This window comes from Schistocerca serialis, chromosome 2 (assembly GCF_023864345.2).
Source record: "Schistocerca serialis cubense isolate TAMUIC-IGC-003099 chromosome 2, iqSchSeri2.2, whole genome shotgun sequence".
In the NCBI taxonomy this organism is placed as follows: domain Eukaryota; kingdom Metazoa; phylum Arthropoda; class Insecta; order Orthoptera; family Acrididae; genus Schistocerca; species Schistocerca serialis.
This window is the reverse complement of record NC_064639.1, coordinates 1132684226-1132697397: the sequence shown is the minus strand read 5'-3', so window position 1 is coordinate 1132697397 and position 13172 is coordinate 1132684226. Positions and strand designations below refer to the sequence as shown.

Sequence of the window (13172 nt, the reverse complement as noted above, 5' to 3'; positions counted from 1 at the left end):
CAGTAGCCTACTATCCTCCATGGCAGCAGTCAGTAGCCTACTGTCCTCCATGGCAGTAGTCGGTACCCTACTATCCTCCATGGCAGCAGTCAGTAGCCAACTATCCTCCATGGCAGCAGTCAGTAGCCTACTATCCTCCATGGCAGCAGTCAGTATCCTACTGTCCTCCATGCCAGCAGTCAGTAGCCTACTGTCCTCCATGGCAGCAACCAGTACCCTACTGTCCTCCATGGCAGCAGTCAGTAGCCTACTGTCCTCCATGGCATCAGTCAGTAGCCTACTATCCTCCATGCCAGCAGTCAGTAGCCTACTGTCCTCCATGGCAGTAGTCAGTACTCTACTATCCTCCATGGCAGCAGTCAGTAGCCAACTATCCTCTATGGCAGCATCCAGTACCCTACTATCCTCCATGGCAGCAGTCAGTAGCCTACTGTCCTCCATGGCAGCGTCCAGTACCCTACTATCCTCCATGGCAGCAGTCAGTAGCCGACTATCCTCCATGGCAGTAGTCAGTACCCTACTATCCTCCATGGCAGCAGTCAGTAGCCAACTATCCTCTATGGCAGCAGTCAGTAGCCTACTATCCTCCATGGCTGCAGTCAGTATCCTACTGTCCTCCATGCCAGCGGTCAGTAGCCTACTGTCCTCCATGGCAGCAGTCAGGAGCCTACTGTCCTCCATGGCAGCGTCCAGTACCCTACTATCCTCCATGGCAGCATTCAGTAGCCTACTGTCCTCCATGGTAGCAGTCAGTATCCTACTATCCTCCATGCCAGCAGTCAGTAGCCTACTGTCCTCCATGGCAGTAGTCAGTACCCTACTATCCTCCATGGCAGCAGTCAGTAGCCAACTATCCTCTATGGCAGCAGCCAGTACCCTACTATCCTCCATGGCAGCAGTCAGTAGCCTACTGTCCTCCATGGCAGCGTCCAGTACCCTACTATCCTCCATGGCAGCAGTCAGTAGCCTACTGTCCTCCATGCCAGCAGTCAGTAGCCTACTATCCTCCATGGCAGCAGTCAGTAGCCTACTGTCCTCCATGGCAGTAGTCGGTACCCTACTATCCTCCATGGCAGCAGTCAGTAGCCAACTATCCTCTATGGCAGCGGTCAGTAGCCTACTGTCCTGCATGGCAGCAGTCAGTAGCCTACTGTCCTCCATGGCAGCGTCCAGTACCCTACTACCCTCCATGGCAGCTGTCAGTAGCCTACTGTCCTCCATGCCAGCAGTCAGTAGCCTACTGTCCTCCATGGCAGCAGCCAGTACCCTACTATCCTCCATGGCAGCAGTCAGTAGCCTACTATCCTCCATGGCAGCAGTCAGTAGCCTACTGTCCTCCATGGCAGCGTCCAGTACCCTACTATCCTCCATGGCAGCAGTCAGTAGCCTACTGTCCTCCATGGCAGCAGCCAGTACCCTACTGTCCTCCATGCCAGCGGTCAGTAGCCTACTGTCCTCCATGGCAGCAGTCAGTAGCCTACTATCCTCCATGGCAGCAGTCAGTAGCCTACTGTCCTCCATGCCAGCGGTCAGTAGCCTACTATCCTCCATGGCAGCAGTCAGTAGCCTACTGTCCTCCATGGCAGCAGTCAGTAGCCTACTATCCTCCATGGCAGCAGTCAGTAGCCTACTGTCCTCCATGCCAGCGGTCAGTAGCCTACTGTCCTCCATGGCAGCAGTCAGTAGCCTACTGTCCTCCATGCCAGCGGTCAGTAGCCTACTATCCTCCATGGCAGCAGTCAGTAGCCTACTGTCCTCCATGGCAGCAGTCAGTAGCCTACTATCCTCCATGGCAGCAGTCAGTAGCCTACTGTCCTCCATGCCAGCGGTCAGTAGCCTACTATCCTCCATGGCAGCAGTCAGTAGCCTACTGTCCTCCATGGCAGCAGTCAGTAGCCTACTATCCTCCATGGCAGCAGTCAGTAGCCTACTATCCTCCATGGCAGCAGTCAGTAGCCTACTATCCTCCATGGCAGCAGTCAGTAGCCTACTGTCCTCCATGGGAGCAGTCAGTAGCCTACTATCCTCCATGGCAGCAGTCAGTAGCCTACTGTCCTCCATGGCAGCAGTCAGTAGCCTACTATCCTCCATGGCAGCAGTCAGTAGCCTACTGTCCTCCATGCCAGCGGTCGATAGCCTACTGTCCTCCATGGCAGCAGTCAGTAGCCTACTGTCCTCCATGGCAGCGTCCAGTACCCTACTATCCTCCATGGCAGCATTCAGTAGCCTAGTGTCCTCCATGGTAGCAGTCAGTATCCTACTATCCTCCATGCCAGCAGTCAGTAGCCTACTGTCCTCCATGGCAGTAGTCAGTACCCTACTATCCTCCATGGCAGCAGTCAGTAGCCAACTATCCTCTATGGCAGCAGCCAGTACCCTACTATCCTCCATGGCAGCAGTCAGTAGCCTACTATCCTCCATGGCAGCGTCCAGTACCCTACTATCCTCCATGGCAGCAGTCAGTAGCCTACTGTCCTCCATGCCAGCAGTCAGTAGCCTACTATCCTCCATGGCAGCAGTCAGTAGCCTACTGTCCTCCATGGCAGTAGTCGGTACCGTACTATCCTCCATGGCAGCAGTCAGTAGCCAACTATCCTCTATGGCAGCAGTCAGTAGCCTACTGTCCTGCATGGCAGCAGTCAGTAGCCTACTGTCCTCCATGGCAGCGTCCAGTACCCTACTGTCCTCCATGGCAGCTGTCAGTAGCCTACTGTCCTCCATGCCAGCAGTCAGTAGCCTACTGTCCTCCATGGCAGCAGCCAGTACCCTACTATCCTCCATGGCAGCAGTCAGTAGCCTACTATCCTCCATGGAAGTAGTCAGTAGCCTACTGTCCTCAATGGCAGCAGCCAGTACCCTACTATCCTCCATGGCAGCAGTCAAGAGCCTACTATCCTCCATGGCAGCAGTCAGTAGCCAACTATCCTCTATGGCAGCAGTCAGTAGCCTACTATCCTCCATGCCAGCAGTCAGTAGCCTACTGTCCTCCATGGCAGCAGCCAGTACCCTACTATCCTCCATGCCAGCAGTCAGTAGCCTACTGTCCTCCATGGCAGTAGTCGGTACCCTACTATCCTCCATGGCAGCAGTCAGTAGCCAACTATCCTCTATGGCAGCAGTCAGTAGCCTACTATCCTCCATGGCAGCAGTCAGTACCCTGCTATCCTCCATGGCAGCAGCCAGTACCCTGCTATCCTCCATGGCAGCAGTCAGTATCCTACTGTCCTCCATGGCAGCAGTCAGTAGCCTACTGTCCTCCATGGCAGCAGTCAGTAGCCTACTGTCCTCCATGGCAGTGGCCAGTACCCTACTATCCTCCATGGCATCTGTCAGTAGCCTACTGTCCTCCATACCAGCAGTCAGTAGCCTACTGTCCTCCATGCCAGCAGCCAGTACCCTACTATCCTCCATGGCAGCAGTCAGTAGCCTACTATCCTCCATGGCAGCACTCAGTAGCCAACTATCCTCTATGGCAGCAGTCAGTAGCCTACTATCCTCCATGGCAGCAGTCAGTAGCCTACTGTCCTCCGTGGCAGTAGTCAGTATCCTACTATCCTCCATGACAGCAGTCAGTAGCCTACTGTCCTCTATGGTAGCAGTCAGTAGCCTACTGTCCTCCATGGCAGCTGTCAGCAGCTTACTATCCGCCATGGCAGCAGTCAATAGCCTACTATCCTCCATGGCAGCAGTCAGTAGCCTACTGTCCTCCATGGCAGTAGTCGGTACCCTACTATCCTCCATGGCAGCAGTCAGTAGCCAACTATCCTCTATGGCAGCAGTCAGTAGCCTACTATCCTCCATGGCAGCAGTCAGTAGCCTATTGTCCTCCATGGCAGCAGCCAGTACCCTGCTATCCTCCATGGCAGCAGTTAGTATCCTACTGTCCTCCATGGCAGCAGTCAGTAGTCTACTGTCCTCCATGGCAGCAGTCAGTAGCCTACTGTCCTCCATGGCAGTGGCCAGTACCCTACTATCCTCCATGGCATCTGTCAGTAGCCTACTGTCCTCCATGCCAGCAGTCAGTAGCCTACTGTCCTCCATGGCAGCAGCCAGTACCCTACTATACTCCATGGCAGCAGTCAGTAGCCTACTATCCTCCATGGCAGCACTCAGTAGCCAACTATCCTCTATGGCAGCAGTCAGTAGCCTACTATCCTCCATGCCAGCAGTCAGTAGCCTACTGTCCTCCATGGCAGTAGTCAGTATCCTACTATCCTCCATGACAGCAGTCAGTAGCCTACTGTCCTCTATGGCAGCAGTCAGTAGCCTACTGTCCTCCATGGCAGCTGTCAGCAGTTTACTATCCGCCATGGCAGCAGTCAATAGCCTACTATCCTCCATGGCAGCAGTCAGTAGCCTACTATTCTTCTGCAGGTATTTGCTAGATAACCATCTTCTGTGATGTTGGTTAGTAGCCTACTGTCGTTCATGGTGGCGGTCGGTAGCCTACTATCCTTCATGGTGGTGGTCAGTAACCTGCTATCCTTCACGGTGCTTTTTGGCACCCTATTATCCTCCAGTAATTGGTAGCCTACTATACTCCATATTCCGTGACAGCTGTTAGTAGCCTTCCATCCTCTGTCACAGATGGTGGCAGCCTTCTATCCTCTGTGACAGCAGTCATTAGCCCACAGTCCTCTGTGGCAACAGTTGATAGCCTATTAACCTCTGTGGCACTGGTCGGTAGCCTACTAGCCTCGGTTGTAGTGGTCACTAGGCTACTAGCCTCGGTTGTAGTTGTCGGTATGCTATTAGCCTCAGCGGGAGTGGTCAGTATTCCACTATCCTCAGGGCCGGTGGTCGGTTCCTACTATCCTCAGTGGCGGTGGTTGGTAGGCTACTAACCTCAGCAGCAGTGGTCAGTATCCTGCTATAGGCAGTAGCAAAGGTCGGTATCCTACTATCTTCAGCAGTGGCAGTCGATAGCCTACAATCCTTGGCAGTGGTTGTCAGTAGGCTACTGTGGTCGGTGACGGCGCTTGGTGGCCCACTATTCTCAGTGGCGACAGATGGCAGCCTACTATTCCCCTTTGGTGGTGATCGGTGGTACTATTGCTCTGTGGCAATTTATTAACCCGTAGTCTATGCTGGGTATGTCATCCATTGAACGTGTCTTCTAAACCATCAAGACTGCCACATGGACTGAGAAGAGAGCATTGGAATCTGTTCCCCTTACGCTTTTACTCCTCTTCAAAAATTTTTACTCGTTCTTCATTGCTTCTTCGGTGTACCTGGAAATAATGGTTCGAAATATGGATGCACAATGATAATCGATATTTACAGCATACCGCAGTTGGGAGTTTAAACATCGGTGTTTTAATCGATAATGAATTCTTTAAAACATCACACCATCGATGTTTAGATATAGACTTCCCGATGTTGACAATAAACAGATCACCCAGAAACTGATTATTCATTACAGTCATTGTTGCGAAGTAAAGCCGTTGATTACAGATATCAGCGTTTAGCGCCCATCTTCAGATCTTTTCAAGTTGGTTGGAGTGTAACATGTCAACTACGTCACCTTGTATTTTAGTGTTGAAGAATTTTGGATTTTAATGTTAAGGCTGGCATACACGGCGAAGAAATCAACCTGAATAAAATCTTAAGATGCCACCCGACAACCGAAACCGGTAATCACCTGTTTCACTTGGCAACTGTGACTGTAATAAGTAATAAGTTTTAGGTCTCTAAAGGGAGCTGTATCTCTCGACAGATAACATTTCTGTCGTTACATGAGTGCTTGTTACTGTTGTTAACAAGACTCTTTTAACAATTTAAAGGCATTTTTTAATGTAACATAATAAGACTTTTCCATTGTGTCACAGGTGGAGCAGTATTTTTCAACACAACTAATAGACGGTTTAACTTTCACGGCTGGTTTCTGGGAAAACACAATGCAGTGCAGATGTTTTCAGTTAGTTATCGAGAAAAATGTTGATGATGGAGAAATGAAAAGCTCTGCACTTCGTATCGACGAGCTATCGCAACGACACACTGCTTAATATCATTCGATCATGTACTTACGACTTGGAATGACTGCTAAATGAAAACCTGTTAAATATTGGTTCTGGAGATTTATGGTAAATTTGTTTAACTGGGTATAAACACCGTTTGAAAGAAAAAGCCGTATACAATGCTATGACACATGTCCAGTTTCGCATAAAAACTCCTTCACATCACCGCACGAACATCAGAAGGACATATCGAAATAAGTGACCATGGGGCAGCTGAAATTGCTCAACAGAGGAAACGCCATGAGATCTGACGGGAAAAAGTAAGATTCGCCATAGAGTAGGCAAAATAATTTGCTTCTCCTCTTGCATCGGTGTGCCACATGTTGCTGGAGGACCGAAGCGTTCCTACTGATTGGCCAAATCATTCGCTCGAATTGCCCATAATGTTCTTCAAACCAATCACCAACAATTGTGGCCCAGTGACATGACATCGTTGTTTGGGAACACGAAGCACGTGAATGAGCATAAATGGGTGCAAATGGTCTCCAAGAAATCTAACATAACCATTTAGAGTCAAATAATCGGTTCAGTTGGACCACAGGACCCAGCCCACCAACGTAAACACAGCCTACATCAATATGAAGCCACCAGCAGCTTGCACAGTGTCTTGTTGACAACTTGGGTCCATAGCTACGTCGGGTCTGCACCACACTCGAACCATACCACCAGCCCTTACCGGTTGAAATCGGGACTTATCTGACCAGGTCATGGTTTTCCAGTCGTCTAGGGTCCAACCGATATGGTCACGATGGCAGGAGAGGCGCTGTAGGCCATATTATGCTTTTAGCAAAGGCACTTGCGTTGCCCATTAACAGCAAATTTCGCCGCACTGACTTAACGGATACACTCATCGTATGTCTCACACTGATTTCTGTGGTTATTTTATGCAGTGTTGTTTGCCTGTTAGCACTGAAAGCTCTGTGCAAACGCGGCAGCTCCCGATTTTTAAGTGAAGGCTTTCGGCCACTGCTTGTCCTTGGTGAGAGGTAATGCCTCAAATTTGGTATTCTCGACGCACTCTTGACACTGTGCACCTGCGAACATTGAATTCCCTAAGGATTTGCGAAGCGGAATGTCCCATGCGTCCAGTTCAAACTGTCATACTGCGTTCAAAGTGTGTCAATTCCCGCAGAGCGGCCATAATCACTTCGGAAACATTTTCACTTGAATCATCTGAGTACACATGACAGTTCCGCCAACACATTGCCCTTTTATACCTTTTGTACGTGATACTACCACCATCTGTATATGTGTTGTATCTCTATCCCATAACTTGTCACATCATTCACTCTTGCACTAAGAACCTATATCCAGACACCAATAACAGCTTTCTGCTCTTTCCTAGAAGCACTTCACCAATCATAAAGAACTAAACTCCATCCGAAATGGCCTTAGAAGACCCAATGGTATCTACAGGCCGCCGTGACATCCTCAGACCACAGGCGTCACTGGATGCGGATATGGAGGGGCATGTGGTCAGCACACCTCTCTCCCAGACAAGTGTCAGTTTCGGAGACCGGAGCCGCTACTTCTCAATCAAGTAGCTCCTCAGTTTGCCTCACAAGGGCTGAGTGCACCCCGCTTGCCAACAGCGCTCGGCAGACCAGATGGTTACCCATCCAAGTGCTAGCCCAGCCCGACAGCGCTTAACTTCGGTGATCTGATGGGAGACCATTGGCGTACCAGTCATATAAGAGAGAGAAATAGCAACGGCTTTCAGCAGAAATGAGGGCAGCTGTGTATGGCAAAAATAAATAAAATAATCCCCCGGTGGTGCTTTCCAGGAACCGCCAGGAACAGACCGCTCTATAGCAAATAGCACCTGGTGTGCCATTGTTCCGAAAACACACTCTTCTTATTGGCTGCCGACTAGGCCACACCTACGAAGGCGTCTGCTGAGATTCGTCCTTTTCGGCTGCTCGCTTGCACGCCAGGGTTCGGTCCCGTGTAACTCGCTCGGTTATTCCAAGTTCTGTCCCATGTGTCCGTCTGGTCTCGCACGCCGAGTCTTGCCGGCGCTTGTGTCACTGACAGCGCCCTAATTGGGTCGCGCTGCCATGGCCAAAATTCTGTTCCTGTGGCTCTTCAGCCTGTCACAGCTGAGTGACAACTCGTGATGGCACAGCAACGACACAAGGAAAGCGACAACAGTAACAGGTAAACTTACATGTAAAACACGAATCAGACAGATAAAGCGTGCCAGCACAGGCTCAACGGTTTACATGACAAGATGTCACAAGTCAGCACTGCACACTGTCTTCTACTTGTCGTAAATGAAACCACACTGCAGCAAGCACTTTGTCGCTTCCAGCAACACTGCATCCTCCAGACGTAAAAAGGTAAACACTATCCACTGCTCCAGCCGGAATGATGTCTCGTTGTGGTGTGGGTACTGTAAGACCTTTGGTACACACTTGTCGCTCTAATGAGGTAGCCGAGTGTCAGCAATATGTCTCGTGGTCTTCTCGTGGCGTGTTTATCTTCTGCCGTTAGGTCAGACGATATAAATGCCACTTGCACGCTTAGAGTAGCAGATTGATGGTGACCAACTTCAAACAGAACTTGATTAATTTTCGCACACATTTATTAAAATAATAAAAAGCATAGACATTACTTAACTTGATTCTGGATGCTATTTACAATTGACAATCTGAAGTTCCTTTGGTCTTGGTACGTTAATCTTATTCTCACATATCTCTGATACTTGACAAAGTGTCTATACATTTCTCTTCATGGCTATGTACAGCAATATGATAATCTTATTAGGCGCAGACTGAAACTTGACTACAGACTGGTACAGACAAATGCAGACTGGTACAGACTAATGCACACAAATGCAGACTGACTGATCGGACGTCTGTACACTCGTTATAATACCTCGCGTGTTCAGGTATCACAGCGCAAGTGTGATCCGTGAGGAGAAAAGGTTCTACATTAGCAGCAATCTCATTGGCTGCGCTACATATTAATACGCGGATCGGCGGAAGCAGAATTTGGCCCATCTCTAAGGCAGTGCCATTTCGTAGTGCGGAGACGGACGAGTGCTGCGCCTGCGCTGTTGTGCTTAGCGGGGCGCGCTCTAGTCGGAAAGTTGTGTACGCGCTGACTACGTGGAACTATGTACACAACACTCGTGTTGACAGCAAGCCAGAATCAACCTTGTCCGTTTGTCAACGCGACTGTGTTGCTGCTCTGCCACGCTTCCAGCTCTGTCTCCAGGCAGCTGCTCTCTCGCTCCAGTTTGCTGATTGGAAGCTTTCGCTGGCCAATTCCAACCACTCTTCCACCACAGCTGCCTCCAGCGGAGAAGCGATGACGCATGCTGTGGGCTATCCCACGCATGTTTCGCCATTAAATCAAATCGAACACGTCCCCTCAGCGACAGGAAATAAACGTGTGCCACAGATCACGATAGAATCCGCCTAAGTGTTGCTCTTTAAATGTCATTGAATGCTATACTCAACTCAGTCAAATTCTATTTTTTTTTTTTTTTGGATTTTCTGTTGAGAATTAAGACATTACAACTTATGTTAGTACGGAACAATTGAAGAGTGATCTCGACGGTTGTGCCGCAGACGGTGATCTCGAACGTGGCGACCGCCATCTTCCTGGACAAGAGCCTGGCGCTGAGCCCGCGGTACGCGCAGGACGTGCGCGGCGCGCTGGCCAGCGACGTGTTCGCGCTGGACATCGCGGGCCGGCCCGGCCAGGCGGCCGCCTTCGTCAACCAGTGGGTGTCGGACAGGACGCGCGGCCAGATCCGCTCCGTGGTGCCGCCGGCGCTGCAGGCCAACAGCGGCCTGCTGGCGGCCAGCGCGCTCTACTTCAACGCCGCCTGGCGCCACCAGTTCCCCGTCTCCAGCACGCACCGCGCCCGCTTCACCGTCAGCGACACCGAGGCCTTCGACGTCGACATGATGGAGCACGAGTCCGACGTCCTCTACATCCACGACACCACTCTCAAGTGCCAGGTATGCCCGCGCTGTACAACTGTAGGCGAGTTGTGCGATTTACTCTAGGTGGTCGAGACTGACTCCGTCTCGGTCTTGTGGTGCTCCGCAGCTTGCAAATATTGACAAGCCAAGCATTTTTATTAGTGAACCGTGGATTTATTTTCAAAGAATATTCTTAATAATTTATTTTACTTACTAGCGATTCATCAAGAACATTAACACATTGAACCACACTATGTGTGGTGTGCGTACTGTAAGACCTTCGGTACACACACCATCAGATTATTTGACTTGTCGCTCTAACCAAGTAGGCGAGTGTCAGCAATATGTCTCGTGGTCTTATCGTGGCGTATTTATCTTCTGCCGTTAGGTCAGACGATAGAAATGCCACTTGCACGCTTAGAGTAGCAGAATGACGGTGACCAACTTTAAACAGAACTTGATTAATTTTCACACAGATTTATTAAAATAATAAGAAGCATAAAAATTACTTAACTTTGTTCTGGATGCTATTTACAATTGACAATCTGGAGTTCCTTTGGTATTGGTACGTTAATCTTATTCTCAGGTATACCTCTGATACTTGACAAAGCGTCTATACATTTATCTTCATGGCTATGTACAGCAATATGATAATCTTACTAGGCGCAGACTGAAACTTGACTATAGACTGGTACAGACAAATGTAGAACTCGTACAGACTGGTACAGACTAATGCAGACAAATGCAGACTGGTACAGACTGGTACAGACAAATGCAGACTAATGCAGACTGACTAATCAGAGGTCTGTAAACTCGTTATAATACCTCACACGTTCATGTATCACTGTGTGAGTGTGACCCGCGAGGAGAAAAGGTTGTACATTAGCAGCAGTCTCATTCTCTGCGTTACATATTAATACACGGATCGGCGGAAGCAGAATTTGGTCCGTCTCTATGGCAGCGCCATCTCGTAGTGCGGAGGCAGACGATCGCTGCGCCTGCGCTGTTGTGCTTAGCGGGGCGCACTCCAGTGGGAAAGTTGTGTAAGCGCTCACTACGCGGAACTATGTACACAACAAACATTAACACATTTAACCACACTATGTGAGCGTGGAAGTAGTTGCCAGGGAGTAACTGATGAAATTACAAGCAAATTCCTTTTTAACAAATGGGGATTTATTCACTTCAATGGTGCCTAAAGCATTTTTTAAAAGAAACAGATTGAAAATTATAATCAGAAAGCACCCTATAAATATCAAGTTACAATTTATCCAGAGGCAGAAAGAAACAAATTTTTTGACTGTATGAGCTTTCGGGCTGAGAACCTTGCCGCACCCTTTTGACACGGCCGTAGTTACGACCGCTCACAACAACCTCTGAAACACTACACTTGTGCAAATCTGCAACACACCAGATTACTTTAAACTAAAAGTTTTAACAATTCACACAAGCACACAAACTATGCACCCCATAAGAGGTATGGAAATGGTACAAAACACTAAAATTAAAATATTAACATTGCCACCGAAGGTGCAACTTCTAAGAAGAGTGTTACGGTGGAAGGGTGCCAACTTTATATACTAAAATGACCATTTACATAAAAGCCCATGAAATGCAATCTTATATAAAATTATACAAGGTTGGCCAAACAAGTTAACATGCACTACAGTACACAGATACCGCCTCTCAAGATGATAGGCAAGATCAAAACATATTTCAGGAATTAGGTCGGTACACTCCAAGCAATAAATTCGTTAACACACCGAATCCGACAAACATGACAGAGACAGCTCCGAACGACAGACAGACACTAAGTGCTTAACAAATGCGGACGATAGGCAGACGAGCGAGCTGGAGACGAGAGACTGACCCAGACTAACTCAGACTGACCCTTCAACTCACTCCATGGCGAGCTCATAGCGCCCCTGAAATGCACGTGAACAGGCAACCTTTCCCCTTTCCCAACAGAGGGACACACCAAAGCTGCCACAGCGGCGCCACCGCCAGATACCGATGGCGACTGCTTCGCACTACGCGCTGCGGCGCGCTCTTCAAAACATCAATTTTTACCACGGCTCAGTTAGGCTGGTGCACAAGTTCGTAGCGATTTTGTTTCGTGTGTTTTTACTGCGGTTGCTATGGGTTTATACTCTGAAGAGCCAAAGAAACTGGTACACCTGCGTAATGTTGTGTAGGGCCCCTGTGAGGACGCAGAAGTGCCGCAACACGACGTGGCTTGGACTCGACTTATGTCTGAAGTAGTGCTGTAGGGAATTGACACAATGAATCCTGCAGGGCTGTCCACAAATCAGGAAGAGTACGAGAGGATGGAGATCTCTTCTGAACAACACGTTGCAAGGCATCCCACATACGCTCAATAATTTTCATGTCTGGGGTGGCCAGCGGAAGTGTTTAAACTCAGAATAGTGTTCTTGGAGCCACTCTGTAGCAATTCTGGACGTGTGGTGTGTCGCATTGTCCTGCTGGAATTGCCCAAGTCTGTCGGAATGCACAGTGGACATGAATGGATGCAACTGATCATACAGGATGGTTACGTACATGTCACCTGTCAGAATCTTATCTAGACATATCAGAAGTCCCAGCATCTGCTGAGAGAAAAGGGCTTGCCACACAAAAACGTAAGTAAAAATTAATATAGGTGCGAAATATCGCGAGGAACTAAAGTACGCTTAAACCATAAAATGATAGGTAACTCCCAACAAAATTTACCATCAACATTGTTTGGTTGCAGATGACCAGCTACCTGTAATAAATAATACACAAGTGAGTCTGCAAAACCGTGCAAACAGAGTGTAAAGATACTAACTAAAAGAAACAAATTGTTGTTTGAACTAAATATTCACATAATTTGGTATACATTTAGTAAAAATGTTCACATTACAGATTAAATAAAACAGAAACCCACTGATGATAGCACAGAGATGCTGAAACATGTTTGGGAACTTCGAAAAAACTGTGTTTTGCATAACTGGCGTACTTTACATCCAACATCGTTCAGAGGTAAGTGGATGTGGCTGGAAGGGAGACGGTGTGCTTGGTAGCAAAACCATTTAAAGAGACGGGAAATCCTTTTATCATGAATGATGACAGTTTAGTCAAGGCAAAACATCGCAGTGCCACTGACAGCACTTCAAAGCACATTTGTCAGACAAGGTATTCAAGGCGTAAACAGTAGCACACGATGTAGCCTATGGTTCCA

The 13172-nt window shown here is 48.7% G+C and overlaps 1 protein-coding gene across 1 annotated transcript in view; it reads left to right on the top strand.

The window, feature by feature from the left end:
- The window catches only part of LOC126458596 (leukocyte elastase inhibitor-like), a 164096-nt gene that overhangs the window by 130542 nt on the left and 20382 nt on the right, over positions 1–13172 (top strand). The window contains exon 3 of the mRNA XM_050095749.1: positions 9593–9988. Coding sequence (XP_049951706.1) covers positions 9593–9988 — 396 coding nt within the window. The remainder of the gene's footprint in view (positions 1–9592; positions 9989–13172) is intronic.